General features: G+C 43.8%; 1 protein-coding gene across 1 annotated transcript in view; it reads right to left on the bottom strand.

Moving 5' to 3' along the window:
* Positions 1-16599, bottom strand: part of adam12b (ADAM metallopeptidase domain 12b) — a 73655-nt gene that overhangs the window by 6865 nt on the left and 50191 nt on the right. The window contains exons 12-20 of the mRNA XM_071532698.1: positions 11341-11518; positions 8422-8511; positions 7516-7711; positions 7226-7334; positions 6464-6662; positions 4288-4365; positions 1305-1413; positions 743-929; positions 7-115 (exon numbers count right to left, since the gene is read on the bottom strand). Of these exons, the coding sequence (XP_071388799.1) occupies positions 7-115; positions 743-929; positions 1305-1413; positions 4288-4365; positions 6464-6662; positions 7226-7334; positions 7516-7711; positions 8422-8511; positions 11341-11518 (1255 nt within the window). The remainder of the gene's footprint in view (positions 1-6; positions 116-742; positions 930-1304; positions 1414-4287; positions 4366-6463; positions 6663-7225; positions 7335-7515; positions 7712-8421; positions 8512-11340; positions 11519-16599) is intronic.

The following is a 16599-nucleotide window of genomic DNA, read 5'->3' as shown; positions in this document are numbered from 1 at the left end:
ACCCACCTTATACATGCTGGCTCCAGAGGGTTTGGGTGGAGGCTTGCGCTGTGGGGTGGTCCGGTACATGGACTGGGTCCTGGTGGGGCTGATTGGTCTGTTGGACTCCATAGATCTATTGGCACAAGAAAACTTCTTAAGATAAAGAACTCATTTGGCTGTTTGCACAGTCTTTGCAGTCTGGTTATCATTTCTAATTCTAAAGCAATCAGTGGGGCAACAGAAATATGCACTCTAGACAAAAACAAGGAGAGGCTAAATTTATCTGATGGCATTTATTGGCCAAAGTTATGCTCAGTCACAAAGTGCATCGGTGCAAATAAGTGCTCAAGTGAGAGACAAATGTTTCAGTCAGTAGATCATCTTTGTTTTAGATTATTGGAACCTGCACACCTGCCACCAAACAATTTGAATGGACAGAGTTTCAGAATTTGATGGGACAAGTACACAGACACTCATGTTAATTAGATCCCCTCTGCAATACAAATACAATATAAGCCTTTTTGTCAAACGGTTTAAAAAAGGTTTAAAAGGAATGAATCATAGCATTAAAAAATAACATGAAATTTCACTTCAAAAGAAGATAGTAGCACAAGTATTTGTGTCTATGCCTTCTCTTGTCAAATTAATCATTTAAAAATGCTGAAGGTGTTTTGCTGCAGTCTAACCAGTCCAGCAACATGTTCCTCTGTGCTGCAATCAAACCCGCTGTCTCTATTTTATTTAGCGGCAACTACGTCACCTGAGTTTCTCCAAGGTGCTCTTCTTGTTGGCAAAGAGAAGGTGTAGCAGACTCTTCCTCTTCAGAAAGACGATGAAGGTGGCTCCCAGGAGGCTGACCAGGGTGACCAGGATTGCCACAGTAATGACCACGCTGTCAGCTGATGCCACATAGGACAACACGCACATTAATACACACACACGCACATCTACAGCACAGAACAGTGACAGGACATACGCAAAGACCGTTACAGCTAGGCCACGGTCACTACTACAGTCTGTAATTCACATTTCTGTTTTTCACTCTAAGGCTTTTCCTATCATAGCACAAAAAAGTTTTTTGGCTTCCTTCAAAAGTACAGGATGTATAATGTACTGCTGGGTGAAAAGGGGAGTTAAGGTACTGTAGGAAAGTTATGCTTTGGTCCAAACCACAGATCAATCCAGTACTGACTCTGCAAGAAAGAGAAGGAGCCTACAAGGTACAAGTGGTGTAGCTTTATGTTTCAGCCGGTATTCCTGAGTCAGTGCTGTTGTCTCTCTGTCTGAATGAGTGAGGATAGACATTAAAATGCCCACACTACCTGCCAGTCTCATTGGCCCGCTGTCAATGCTGCCTCCAAAGCCGGCTTTCTCACACAACGGAGGGGCCCAGTGTGCTTCGCAGTGGCAGTTCTTCTTGTTGTTGCACACCTGCAAACACAATACACAAGCATTTCATTATGAGTCCATCATCTGCATTTAACAGGCGACATTCATTAGTAACTGTGCCCAGATAGTTTTATATTACATGCTGTATTGATGTTGCTATGCTTGTTCTATTCTTTTCTCCTGCATCATACAGCATTGAATGGTATTTGTATCCTTACCAGGTAAACCCCAGATATAAAAGATGCATTCTTTTCTACAAAGGGTCTTCTTCCATCTCTACAAAACAAAATGAAAACAGAATCTGCCCATATCTGAAGTGCTTGATTTACTTCTATAAATAAACTACTCTGATTCAGTAAGTCCAAGCGATTTTCATAGTACAAGGGGGCATTGGCTGTGTATGTGTGTGTGTGTAGTATTGGTTATAATGGATAAAACATGTGTATGGGAGAGTCCATCCCTTAAAGCCTCAGGTTTCCAATGCTGGAGATCCAGGAGGATTCCCTAGCGAGGTAATGGAGTCCAGCTGTCAGTTGGAGAGAGGAAGGGAAGGAGGGAGGGAGGGAGGGAGCGAGGAGCGAGGAGATACGCAGGGAGGTCTGCAGCTGGGGTGGATTTAGATCCAATACGGACTTACAGTCAAGTGCCTTCCCTGCCTCTTGGCCATGGACACTCCTTCACACAGGGTGAGGGGGTTAAGAGGCACTTGGGGGCACAGAAGGTGGTGTGGTGGTGTGGATGTACAGTTTATATCTTGCAGCTGAAGGGAGCTTTATGTAAGTGTGAAGGAAAATAGGAAAATAATTCTGCACACTGCAAATAAAAGGCGAGGACGAGGCGAGGACGGAAAAAAGCCTAGTTCCAAAGTGCCCAACATAAAGGTGCAAGAAAAAAGAAATATACAAAAGAACAAGGGAGCAAACGTTTCAGCTACATGCTTTCATCAGTGCTCTGTAAGTGTGAAGGGAAATATTCTTCTCGTAAAATATGAACAAACACCTACTGTATGTGCATGGATATAACATAAAATCCATAACAACATTAAGGAGTAATCTTAGGGTAAATAATTACCTTATAACTTCTAGGCCTTCATCATTAACATTGTAGTGAATACAACACATTAATTTTGTCTCAGGGAAAGGGTAATATTATCCATCACTTTTCACTCATGTAAAATTAACATTCAGGATACATAAAATATTAATGTCAAAAGTGAATTGACAATCCTTTAAATCCAGTAGAGGTGAAGATGCATACTATAATACAATTATGCAGAGACAGATTCCGCTCATATCTACAGTGCTCATTTGTAAATGAAATGAGCAATTCCAAGGTGTCTGATGATATCTAATATATTTTTAATGGTAATAAAATGGAACTGAATAAATATGAGAAACTGAAGATACAGTCTAATCATTGTGTGTACACCTGATACCTGATCTACTGACTTCAGAGTCTTGTTCACTGCCACTTAAAATCATACAAGATATATTTTTATTTTTGTTTGCTGCAGGGACTTTTCTCTCACTGTAATAAATTGAAACTGCCATGATAAAATGTCATCTCAGATTTGAATGATATGTATCTTTTTAATATAAATAAGGTTATCTATCCAATAAACACAAAACCAGCAGATAAGAATATTGGCATGGATTCGATTTATCAGCTCGATGGACAATGACAGGGAAAGGTAATGTGAAAATGAAAATGAAAAGTAAATCTATGAACCTGATTTTTAAGTTGTCTCTCCTGATTTATATAACCTAGAAGGTTCCTCTCTTCTGCTAAATGAGCTATGGAAATAGACACAAACAACAAGCGCAAAGAATCAATATATGAACTGTTGGCTAAAGTGAATTCCCTTGCATGCAAACAATATTCTTTAAACTCTTAGATTTAGTGAATAACTTCGTTTGCAATCAGGATTCTTACTGTGCAGTGCATTTGAGAAAACTGCCAGACAAATTTTAATCATTTTATTATGATTTGGCAGATGTTCCTTGTCTACATGAAGGAAGATGCAACACAAATTAACAGAGAAACAATTCTCTTCACATTAAGTATGACTTGTGAAGGTTTTTTTCTACCATTGGCTATTTCAATGATCCAATCAACTGGCTCTCAATACAGCCACAATGTTAATCTCTTACTGTGCATAACATTGTTATTTTATTTTTCATTAAGGTAATTTGGTTCAGGGGAGTTTGATCAGTTACAAGAACATAACAAAACTCCAATATAAAGGTAAAACTAAAAACAACTTTAGGATCTTAGCTCTGATTTCTCATTTTCTCGAATCTGTGTGAATGTTGCCATAATCGATAGTGAAGATCAGAGGCTATTGTAAGCAAATCTGGCCCCTGGCGAGCGTTTGATTCACAGAACTAAACAACAAAGTAAATAAAACATAAAAGCGCCCTCTGCTGAATTATTGATAAGAAATGCTAAGAGAGAGGTGAGCATTTTTCTGCAGGAGGTGTTTGCTTTTATACTGCTACAGCACTTTTGCTATTATGGTCTCCCCCTACTGTGCTGCATTGTATAGTCTCTCATATCTATAGTCTAAAGATGATGGACAGCACTTTAAGTAGAACATAAATGATGCCGTTAAATGGGATTGATTTAACCTCAGCGGGGCAATGAAGATTGATTGTACAGAACAGGAACAGCTGCCATAACTCACAGGCTGTGCTGTAAATACACTGTTGCTTAGTGTAACACTGCAAAGAGCTACTGGAACACTACTGTATGTAATTATAGGGCAGTAAGACAGTCTTTATTTAGATCAGCTGGCCAAAAACTGACCAAATAGTTAAATACAGAGTCCTCCTAAGCCTCACAGCCGTGACACTGTTACACAAGATATAGTGCATAATTTAACACAAAACATTAATCTAATAGGTACTTTGCACTCACCCCACGTCCACTGCACTTCCCAGAGCACTCATGCACACCAAACACACTGACGTTCTGGCACTGGCGATTCAGACACATCTATGAAGGAAAAGCATCATTATGTGTTTTTAACTGGTAATGCGTTTTATAAGTAGCAAGTACTGAGTAGCTGAAGATGAACATACAAAGTAAACACAGTAAAACAAGAGTTACAGATGAAGAAGTACAATGCTACATACAATGGGTATTATCTGTCTTGCGCATGCACAGGTTGGGTGTTTATATCAAAAAGTCATGTCTGATCTAGGATGACAAAGGATTGCAATGCACTCCCCTGTATATCAGCACCTGCCATCCTGAGGGGGGCTCCCTATTTTAATATAATTTTGCTGCAGGGTGACACTCAGGTAGCCGCAGCACATATGTCTCGAGTCTTAGAGACACACTCAATGCAGTTCAGGGTAAGAGGACATTCCTGGAGGAATGGCACTTAACAGAGGGCATGACTAGACCCTTGGATACCTCACAATCCATTTGGAAAACCTCTATTTGGACAAGGCACAACTTTCTCTGTCCTCCAAAACAAACAAAAACAACATCACAGTAACAAAAGCTGTTGCCTTCATGTAGAAAATGGCCTGCACTTGGCAAAGCAGTTTTGAGCTCTCATCCCCCTCACATTGCCAGTATGGTGGGTCATAGGGTTAATGACCTGATTGGTGTGGAAGAGAGAAAACTTTTTTGAGAGGAACAAACGGTCAGGCCAAAGAGCCAATGCCATCAGAGTTCCAGCACATGAACATTTGGCTGTGGAGCTCACTTGCATGCTTTGCTGAGACTATAACCAGGAAAAAGGCCATCTTGGCAGACAGCCACTTTGTTTTATTGTGCCCAAAGGGCTCAAAAGGTGAGCTTCTAGCACCAAGGTCAAGTCACATGAGGGAACTCAAAGAGGTTGTGGAGGCTTCTAAGACTGGGACGCTCACACTTTGGTTCCCCACTCTAACTTGCTGGGCCAAAATGGCGACCACATAGACCTTCAAGGTAGGTAGAGGTCCAGCCCTTCATAGAGGAGGCAGTCTGGCCAGGGATGGTGAAGCACGTCCTGCCCAAGTGGGTTGTTTCCATCAGGGAGACCCAGAGGGGGGAGTGCGTCAAGGACTGTCAAGGACGTCCAACTCTGCCTTGCTGTATTTGCACCAGATCACCTGGATGCTACACTTCAAGGCATGCTGGGAATGTGTAGGGCTTAGGGGAGACTGTAATTAAGGGCAAAGGCCAGCAGTGATGCATCACTGAGGGTCTGGGCAGGAAAGTCCACACCCGCGGCCTGTAGGGACTGGGACAGGTCTAATATGAAGCAGTAGAGGAAGTTGCTGATGCTGACCATGTGAGCAGCAATATCATAACTCCTTGCAACCAGGTCACCAATACAGCAGTGAGGACAGTCTTTAAAACCTCATCTGGGGAGACAATTAAGGAGACAATATATTGCTCCACTGTAGTAATGTATCCTGCATGGCAGCAACGGCCCTGCTGTTACTGGTTTGGCGAGTCAGGGAATTGGGGTCTGCCCAGTACTTTTGAAGCTCCTTAAAATAAGATTTTAGAGTGGCACATGAAAGGAGGAAAGTTGTGGGGCACGTCTAATCACTTGTGGAAATGGTCGCCACAGGGTATCCAGAAGTACCTACCTTAGCCAGGGCGCAATTGTTAGTTTTGGTGCTAACAGAGCACAGGTGAAAAAGCACTTTGCCAGGTGTGGAAGGGTATAAGCATATGGAGTTGGGCAGTTACAGCCTCTGGAGGACAAAAATATAGCTGCAACTTGTGGTTACAAAGCTATAAGCGAAAAGCTGCCAGCGACTTCAAAAGCTATAGGGTGAGCACTGTCTTGATTTGACCTGTCATCGGGAACTACCTGAGGATAGAAGGGATGACCTTGTGATGACAGAGGCTCATACAGGGGCCTCTGTAGGGCATTGCTGCCCTACGTCATGCGAGGTCACATGACGTAGGGCATTGCTGCCCTACGTCATGCGAGGTCACATGTGACTTTGTTGGTATAAACACTCCACCAGCACATGGATGAGACGCATAACACCCAGTCTTAAGCACTGCCTGTGGTGTTCAGGAAGAATGAAATAGAACCTTGCATTCTGTCTTTTTCCAATCAAATAATATACTGAGCTCTCACCATGCCTTCTCCACACTTAGTACCAGCCAGAACCAGTCCAGGGTCAGGCATGTCATCACCTAGGTAGACATGGGTCCCCCGACACAGAATACGCCCCCCTTCCTGGAGAGGGATGTTGGTTTCGATGGAAACTGCATTTGTTCCAATCACTGGCCGGTTGGCACCTCCCTGGCACTGAATTTTACCACACTTTGCATCCCTACAACACACACACATGCAAGCACACACAGACATACACACACACACACACACACACACACACACACACACACACACACACACACACACACACACACACATATACATCATAATAAATAGCAAAATATGAAATTAACAAAACCTTAAACATAAAACCCTGTCAATCTCAGACAAGACTGGGAAAGATATGTAACTGTAGACAGAGATGAAAGACTACTGAAAGAGAGCTAATGACAACGCTGCTTCCTCCGGTCCTCCGGTCATTAAAGCAATTACATCAATTAACATGGAGCTTGATTACAGAATTCACCCAAAGGGTGATGATCTTAGAACAATTAGCCAACAAGAATAGCATGAAATGATTCATGAATACTTTAGACAGTAATTAGGTGCTATCTTTCCCAAATTACAATTTTCACCCCTGTACATTTTTGTTGCAAGATCATATGTCAGATTCTGCTAGGTAATGATGATTGCTAATGACACCACTTAAGCTACACAGTTCTGTTTTGCACAGTAATTTCTCCCCACCTTTCTTGCATCAGTGCAGCTGCACAGCCTTACCTCGCTTCACATTTAGCAAAGGAGCCTTTGGAATCCTTCCCACAATTCCCATAAGGATCTCCTGCAGAGTTGACCCTCTCAAAACAGATCCCGGGGGCCGGCTTGGCTCCTGCATACAGAGAGAGAGGGAGAGAGGGAGAGAGAGAGAGAGAGAGAGAGAGAGCGAGAGAGAGAGGGGTGGTGGTGATGGTGAAGGAAGATAGGGACAAATAAGAAAAATACAAACATTGCCTAAATGAAAAAAAGTGACAATTTATGCAGTTAAACCCATTAGGGGCCATTCAATTAACCTGGTCCCCACAGGGTGATGCATTGCTGCTCGTGGGTCTGGCAGATGCCGTTATAGCAGTAGCCTTCCACGTTGTGGCAGGCGTGCCCATCATGCAGATAAACATTGGCGGGGCAGTGAGGGTTGGCGCCGGTGCAGAACTCTGGCAGGTCACAGGAGTTACTGGACTCTCGACACGGGGTACCAGCCGGTTTGAGCTGTAAAGGCACACAAACACAGGCAAAAACATGTTGTCTACAACAGGCTCTGGCTTATGTAAAACATTGTACAGTATTGATGTCTCACACCATGGAGTCCAACCTGCTTATTGTGAGAAAGGCAGGAAAGGCCTAATTTTCCTTAAAATCAAAGTCTGTGCGGAAACATTATTAAGAACGTGATGAACGGCTTCAAAGCATTTAATCATCTTCAGCAAATATTCCTTTTCAAAGAGAGGACACACATCTGAGATACTTCGGAAGCATTTCCATGTCAAAAGAGAAATCACTATTCACTTGGGAGAAGCAAACTTCATTCAATCCAACTTAAGAACCGGCCCTCAATGGAGACCTGCCAATTGAATTAAAATGTTAAAAGCTAGACTGAATTGACCTGAGATATCAAATTAGATACAAAGAGAACACTATTACCAGTCTCTTAATAAGATATGAATCAGAACTGACAAAGTTTTAAAAAGGTTTGGTCCCTGCACTTGAGTGGATATTTACTCTTAAAAGTCCTTGGGAATGAAACGTTTCCATCTCTGCAGAATAAAAGTTTCCACACTTTTTTCAACTGGGAGGGGGAAAGCAGGAGGGATGTAAAGTGAGAGAGGGAGGTGAAGAGAAAGACAGGAGTGGGAAAAACTGCTTGGAGGTGGAGAAGGGAAGAGAAAACAAGAGACTAGATACAGTAGAGCCTTTCTTACCCTGCAGTCCTCGCAGCACTGTCCGTGGGCGCACACAGCGTCTCCCTTCAAGGTACATGTGGTGGCGTTGCAGCACGGGTTCATACATTCCTGAGAGACACCAAGAAAGAGAACAACACATATGGACCTGATCACCGCTCTGAAGATCCTCTCTCAGCTGTTCTGTGGTCAGATCAAGCTTTCCGGGTCAGGAGAGCACATTTCCTGTCCGGGGGATTCCCCTGCATACCCTGACCTGGAGACCCCACAGCATGACCCTCTTAACCCTTTCAGCTTTGAGAGACACAATAATATAGAGCAAGCGCGGGGGGAAACGTGCTCTAGTGAGGCTCTAGGCTCATATGTTCTGGATTTGGGAATTCTAAAGACCTCTGGACTTGTGTAAAGAGCAGCGTGTTTGATGAGATGACCCTTGTGAGGTCAAAGGAGTGGGAGCGTTGAGGCGTGAGCGCAGCAGATAGGAATCAGCTGCAGCGGTTGGGAGGGAGGGTGCTAATAATGCATGACTGTGCTTGGCTGAAGAGGTCTCCGACTGAGATTCGATGGCGATAAAAGATAGCGGGAGGATGTGGCAGAGCTGACTATTAGGGTGTAGAGGATAGGAGCCGGAGCGGGATTTGAAAGCCCTTGAGAGGTGAAGATTGCACCCACTTCAGCACAATGACAAGATCAGCTGGCCACTGGCAGAAAGGGATAAGATGAGAGAAGGTAGATAAGCAGAAGTAGAGGGGGGTAAAGCATTGACTTCAGGGAGGTGTTAGGATGTTTATCTTTCATTAGACGCCAAGCCACATCAACTTTGTTTTCCAAATACTGTCACGCATTGCACTATCACCTAGAAAACAACTCTCCCTCTCTTATTTATCTTCTCTCAACACGGCGGTTTTGCTGGTGGTGCTTTGACTTAATGACAAGATGAAGTGTTGATGGCTGAGTACTGAAGGCAGCTGGATTGGCTGCATTGTTAGCCATCTAACTTGCAGTTCCTGTGTGTTTTTATGAGTCTGGCTGTTTACTCCTTCACCGTGATGTCAGCCTATTGTTTGGAGTGGAAAGGAAAGGTTGCTTTCATCCCCCTGTCCAAGTGGGCATGCAAACCAAACACGCAGGCCCTCTGTGGTGACTTCATGAAGGTTATGGAGGGGCAAAGTTGCACGGAGGCCAATGGAAATGATACAGGCTTTCAAATGAGAGAGAAGTAGAGTTACACTGTAGCACTGCTTAACCACATAATCGAACACATTAAGTCCGATCATTCAGGTTTTTTAAGTACATGCATATTTTTGGTTTGTTTAGTCATTGAAAGACGCACTGATGCAGTCAACACTGGAGGTTATAAGTATCCTCACAGAGAGAAAGAAGTTTGTGTGGTTGTGGGTTGGGAGTATTTTAACAATGTAACATTGTCTGTTTCTCAAAGCCGACTGCAAAAAATCCTGCCAACCTGTAGACAATGCCATAACTCTCATGTCCACTTCCCAGTGACATAGTTTCCTTTGTTCCCTTTTCAACAATGCCCCAGAAGTGGCACTTTCCATTTTCCTCACCAGGTGCATGCCTATCAAATGGCGCAAGATGAGTGTTGTGTCAAATCCACCAGCTAACAGTGTGTGGGAAACCTGTCAAAACCTGATAGATTCTGAGTGATGTATTTTTTGTCAAATCTCCATGAGCGAGAGGCACAGCTGCCTTGGCAGAAAGTGAGTGATACCTGCTCCCCAGATGTGATTCTCATTTCAGTTCCCAAGGCACCCTACGTGTGGGGGAGAGACAAAGTGTGTGTATGTGTTTGTATGTGTGTGTGTGTACAGTATGTGCGTGGTTGTGTATACATGCATTTCTCAGCGTGTGCCCAGTTGTTTGGATGGCACAGCCAAAGAAAGCTCATTCTCAGCCTCGCCCTGATTACACTTGTGTTTGTTTCATTTGTCACACATTTGGACGGTGGGTTTGATTAATGGGCCTGTGAGAAGGAAATGACATCACCGTGGCAGCCTGTCAGGGCACTGTTCAGCACATGTGGGAGACTGGGAGGAGTGTTGTAAATAAAACACTTATATTGGGGGCCTCTGGTGGTTTGCAGTCCTTTTGAGGCTTTTTTTTTCCACAGCAAGTTTCTGTGCTTTTAAGTCTCAATAACAATGTCGATGTCAAGAGAAAGTCTGACTCAAAGTTTGTTGTGGTTTGTTTTTCGGGGCTTTGAGTGACTTGTTGAGACTTTCTGTGGTTCTGGATGAGTGCTTACAGTACAGTTACCATTGTTTACTTTGGACAATGATTTTTTTAAGGGGTCCATCAGATTACAAAGACACGATACATGGAAATCACGTCATAGCATCAATTACACCACTTGTTGGAGCCATTCTTGAGATTTTACTTAGTTTGTCTATTTTCATATGGTTTTCTCATTATTTTAACTATTTGATGTTTTTGGTGTTTGGCATTTTTGCACAATTCATGGTTCAGAGTGTAATCAGCCATTTACCCAGTCTTGCCTTACTTTTGGGTGTTATGGGTTGATGGGGGTAGGAGGGGTGGGGGGTAGGTCAGGTGGATATGAGACAGGAAGAGTAGGCCTTTCATGGGAACATTTTTAGGTTAACGACCATGCACGCCATGTTTTTGTACCACATTACCTGAGGTTCATTGAAACCTGATTAATCTGTTTGATCTTTTGGTTAACAGTAGAATAATGGAATATTGGGACTTTTCATACATGTATTTTTGCCCTGCACCTTTCATTTTCAAGTCTTCAATAAATATAATAGCACACTTGCTCTTTTTAATGCTCTGCTTCACATGCACACAGTTATACACATCCACATCTGGGAGCTGCTCAGCACAACCACAGTCTACTGTCGGCCACTGAGCAGCTCCACTGGAGCAGCTGGAGATTAAGTGGCTTGCTCTCCACCTTACCTCCGGCTCCCCGCAGTCACACTCCTCTCCCTCCTCCACGTAGCCGTTGCCACACTTCTGGCCGCCGTACAGCACCTTGACCTCGGGCATGTTGTAGAGGCACATGCCCACGCCTTTCTCCAGACTGGCAGCAAGGTCCTTCTTACTGCATGTACTGAACACTGTAGGGAATGGGTACCTGAGGGAAGAAGGAAGAACATGTTGACTGAAAATAAGAGCTAGTGAGTAGAGAAATACATGTAAAAAGAAAGAAACAAAAGAAAATGCCCATACACATGACAGGGTTTAAAGTTTCAGGAATCTGGTTGCCCCAGCCACAGACAGGAAGCGCAAAAACCCTACTTCATCTGTGCTTTTACTGTTCGGAATCCAAAGTAACCTCAAGAAAAGTGGACTCAGCCCGACTAAACCCAGAGACAGAAGGCAGACTGAGCCCTGACTGTAAAACCAATGGGCCCTTGTTCAACTTGCTCTTTCACGGGGCCTGTACACACACATTTAACGGTCTGCTGACATCAGATGAGCTCCAATTCGACAGAATTTCAATCCACCACAATGCACAAATAAACCATCAAATTACCACTATTTCAGAAACATTTTGTCTGACAGCCATACAAAGCTAGATTTTGAGGGAGCAAAGCCTGGGTAATATGGGATGATTTAAGCAACTGGGTGGAGGGAGCCGTTGAGATATGATGTGCTATGCTGTGTGTGTGTGTGTGTGTGTGTGTGTGTGTGCGTGCACGCACGTGCGTGTGTGTGAGCCCTTGGTAAAATAGCAAGCCTGAAACCACATAATTTCTACCGCATTAATTTCGCTCCCTGGGATTGCTTACCTGAAGTGCTGAGTAATGTCTAATTTAGTGAGGAAAGAAATTGGATTTCGTATTGAAAATGAGAAACGTTATGACTCTAAAGATGAAACTGTCTGATGTGCCAATAACAGCTGTGAAGCCTGGGGGAGTGCTCTTTCTGCTAGAGTGAGTTTCTCTGGGTCTATAAACCAAGGACCAGAAATAAATAGAGAGAGAAAGAGAGAGAGAGAGAGAGAGAGAGAGAGGAGAGAGAGAGAGAGAGAGAGAGAGAGAGAGAGAGAGAGAGAGAGAGAGAGAGATTGCATGAGAGAGAGAGAAACAGACAGAAAAGGTGACAGAAAGCAAAGTGAATGGAGAAGACCAGTTATAGAGAAACAGAGTTACACAGATAGAGGCAGAGACAGACAGGCAGAAAGAGAGTGAGGCTGAAAGTGAGACAGAGAATAGTAAAGTCATCTAGGGAGAGAGAGAAAGCGAGAGGGAATGCACTCTTGAAACAGAGAGAGAGACAAATGGCAAGACAGCTGGCTACTTGACCTCCTCCCAGGCTGCTGTCCTGCTCTGACCCCTCTAACCAGGCTGGCAGGACTGGCAGGGTGAGACACAAGCCACGGGACACTCTGCAACACTGTGCACGACAGCAACATGACCAAGCCTGACCCCCTCGCTAGTGCCAGGCACACTGGAATAACATTGCGAAAGATTGACAAAGGAACACTGGCCTCGGGGTGCAGACTGGGTATCTCACAGCTCACACAGCCATAGTAGGGCAAAGTCTGGCTTCAAAAAGACGATGTTTGAAAGGTGCTGCTGAGACCGAGCTAACAGTGGAGGATATAGGCTGGCAGTGAGCTACGGCTGGCTCTGAGGGTAGGCAAACACAGCACAGAGAGAGCCAGCTGGCATAGGATGTTTGAAAAGCTTGACTTCAGACACAAACATGTCACACACTTACTTACGTGGCGATAGATTGACTGGGGTCTTCAATCACAACAGGGTGTGGAGACTGTCTGCAAAGCTCGCGGCTCGACAAGGCAGATTTGTGAAAACTCAACATTACACAGAATATGTTTGTGTGGCTTGGCATTGGACAGAGGGGGGAGGATGTGTGATGCTTTGCCTCTGCCTGAGGAGGATTTGGCTGCCGTAACTGCATGGATATTTCACTGTTGTTAGTTGACTCTAGTGAAGCTCCTCCTAAGGGGGCTGGAGATAACGGAAGAGGCACTCACTGGAAAAAAAAAATCTGTGCTCTCCCAAGAACACAGAGAAAAACACCCTGTTCTAACAACCACCCAAGGGTGAAACCACAGCGTCCACTTCACTCGCTCTGCCTGTCCACCTTTGAGAGTGTCGACTGCTTTCGTCTCTCACTGACCAATGATTGAGCCAACCTACCTGCCTCTGTCTGCCCTCGTCTGCTCCCTTAATCCACTTGTTGGAGCCTGTTTACCACCACAACACACACAGAACACACACACACCGTCAGAGAAAGAGCTTTGCTGTGCTGTGTGTGGGGAACCGTGCACCAAATCAAGGGCAGACAGGCTATGCAGATCAAACCACAGCACACAGCAGACCGAGCCCCTTGTAAAGAGCATGGCCTGCCACTGATAACAGAACAGAGGCGTGCTGAGGGATCTGCATGAGGGGATAGATAGTACGGGAGAGAGAGTACAGTAGAGGGTACAGTCTGCTCTCAATGAACTGGCATTAATGGAAAAGTTGGGATGGAGTTCAGTTCCAGATATCTTCAGCTAAAACAGGTTTCTTTGATGGAAATTACACCCAAGCGGGAACTATTGGTAAAATCCAATGCTAAAATGTGTTATGTTTTATTGATGAGTAGTGTTTGAACAACTTTGTCTGTAACAGCATGATCGCTATGGTAACAACCACTGACTTTGTATGAGGCAAAAGAGGAGAAGAGCAAATAAGGGAGGGGTAACCTCCTTTTGCAGACTATTAACAGGTTTATCTTCAAAAACACTGATGGTCTTTGGGCATAAACCAAAGATACTATCCATCATCCCCCCACGGGAGGGGTCAACTTGTCCAGGCTCTGGGTTGGACACACACACACACACACACACACACACACACATTTGTCCAGGCTCTGGGTAGGACACACACACACACACACACACACACACACACACACACACACACACCCTCCTGCCCACCTTGCCATTATGAAACACAGATTCTGACTTTGACTTAAGTGGATTTGTACGCTCCTTTCCATCTACACTTGAAACCCTGCAATACGTCTGGAGCTTCCATTGGTGTCATGACGTTAAATAAGAAATCTGTCTACAAACGAATGCCAAAGACATCAAAAAGAAAACGAGTTGAGTCACAAAAACTTGATGGAAATGAGTTAGACTGTGAAAACTGTTGATTGGTCTCTGAATAATTGAAATGGTATTTCAAGCAATTTGATGACTCTCTACGCAACTCTCTAAGCAAACAAGATGAGTCCTGCCATTTATGTGCTGGAGTATTTTAAGAGATCATCAAAGGAGAGGGCATTACCAGGGTCCATGGTGCCAAGAAATCATTTAAATGTGTTGAGTTTAATGGCTGCCCAGGGTGCCCAGTGTTTGAGCTGTGCCGCTAATTTACAGAGCCAGATCGCACAGCCGACATCCCTCCAGGTAACATGCGTCCTTTCCATCCTTAGAACAGGTGCAGTGCGCTGCCTGATGCAGTTCTTAATGACAATGACCTGATACACCAAAAAATATATTGGCTAGTGACTAACAAAGATGCACGATCAAGGACAGAATCCATCAGGTTACGTTCCATATATCATCTGTGCTATTGACTGTATGCATATGACCATCAGGGAGGGGAAATTTATATGAATGTAATGCAATTGGCCAGTGGCTTGTTGGTGAATTGAGTAGAAAGCAGTTGTTATGATATACATTTTTTTTTTATATATAAAAAATATATTTCAGTGATTTCTTATGGGCGAAAATGCAGAAATAAGCCTAAATAGCCTAAACAATTTCATATTTTGTAAAATATATTTTATGTTTTTATCTAATTAATGTCCCAAGGGCATATTTCCAATTCAATCTTTGAGTGCCATTACTCCAACCACAACTGAATTAAAGGCTCATTAAAAGGCAATGCCTCAGCAGAGAGAAATGAAAAGTCCACACCAACGGGGAAGACAAAGATAATCAAAGTTTTGAATAAACCCATGCACAAGAAAATGCACGCCCAAAATCCACCATGTGCACATTAAATAGTCTAGGAACAACTCAAACATACGGATCTCAATCTGCGTAAGGCCCATGTATCATTACGCAGTCTGAATCAGGCCCAAAGTGTCTATTATCACAGCTGAAGCCACACGCCTGCTGTGCTGTCCAGGAAATTAGCCAAGCAGAGACTATAGGTTTCACTGGATAATATTAGCTTAGAGCCCTGCTCCCTCTCCAGGTGTAGTTGGTTGGAGTGGAGCTAATTAGGCCTGGCAGTGCATAACAGAAAACAAAAGATTGGGTTAAAAATCCAATTAGCCTGCCACTTACTGGCTGTTGGTAATGTATGAAAGTATGTAAAAGTGTACTTCACAGTGTAAATAACAGATTCAGATACATACACGCTGTAAAAGATCATGACCTTATTAATGCTGTACTGTTGTACGTATTGTTGTGCTAATAGTTCAGAGAAAGGAAAATGTGTGTTGGTATCTCACAGAGACAGGCAGTAGCCTCAGTTAGCTGCCATATCACATGGAGGGAGGAAAAGAGTTAGAGTTTCTATTGTTCATCATTCAGCTTAAGTTTAAAAGGGCAATTGCAAATGTCTTTAACTGTCATTCATTATCCCCTTTACACCCTCCCGTGTTGCCATGTCTGTTGATTTTCAGCAAGCTGGGGTTTGGTTAAATATCCACCAACTCCTGCCTTATTGGATATAACCATCTGCCTTCTGTGCTGCATAAACATGGATGAAATGACAGATACAATGACCTGGTAACGTTCAATTGAGGCCTTATAATTATTGAGATGCAGCCTCCAGTGGGCAGAGCAGCTTTTCTTGGATCTAGAGCCATATGTGCAGCCCAGATGATTCCTGTCAGTTTGATCAACTCAAAACGTGGGTTCATAAGTGGAGGAAATGTCAGCCTGGATAGAGAGCAACATGGGTGTCTGATGACAGTAGAGACATCGGTCACACGAAGCAGGGTTATTCTGCTGTAGGCTCACTGACATCAAGCTGTCTCTGTAGATCTCTAGCTGCACTATAGACTGACATGCATTTAGTGCAAACTAAGCGGGAGAGACGCCTCTGACCTTTCAGCAAATGTGAGGCTGTAAAACTAATGCTGGCACTGGTCTACGGTGATTAAATTGGGCCTCCAACTATCAGAAAAACAAAATTTACTGCAAACATCTGCCCACTAGCAAACTAACTAGCTTTGTCC

The sequence above is a fragment of the Centroberyx affinis genome, unplaced genomic scaffold (genome assembly GCF_046629955.1).
Source record: "Centroberyx affinis isolate AG114_WGS23_722 - 3 ecotype Tasmania unplaced genomic scaffold, CSIRO-AGI_Caff_v1 ptg002234l_1, whole genome shotgun sequence".
NCBI lineage: Eukaryota > Metazoa > Chordata > Actinopteri > Beryciformes > Berycidae > Centroberyx > Centroberyx affinis.
Note: the sequence above shows the minus strand (reverse complement) of the source record. Positions and strands in the feature narration are given on the sequence as shown.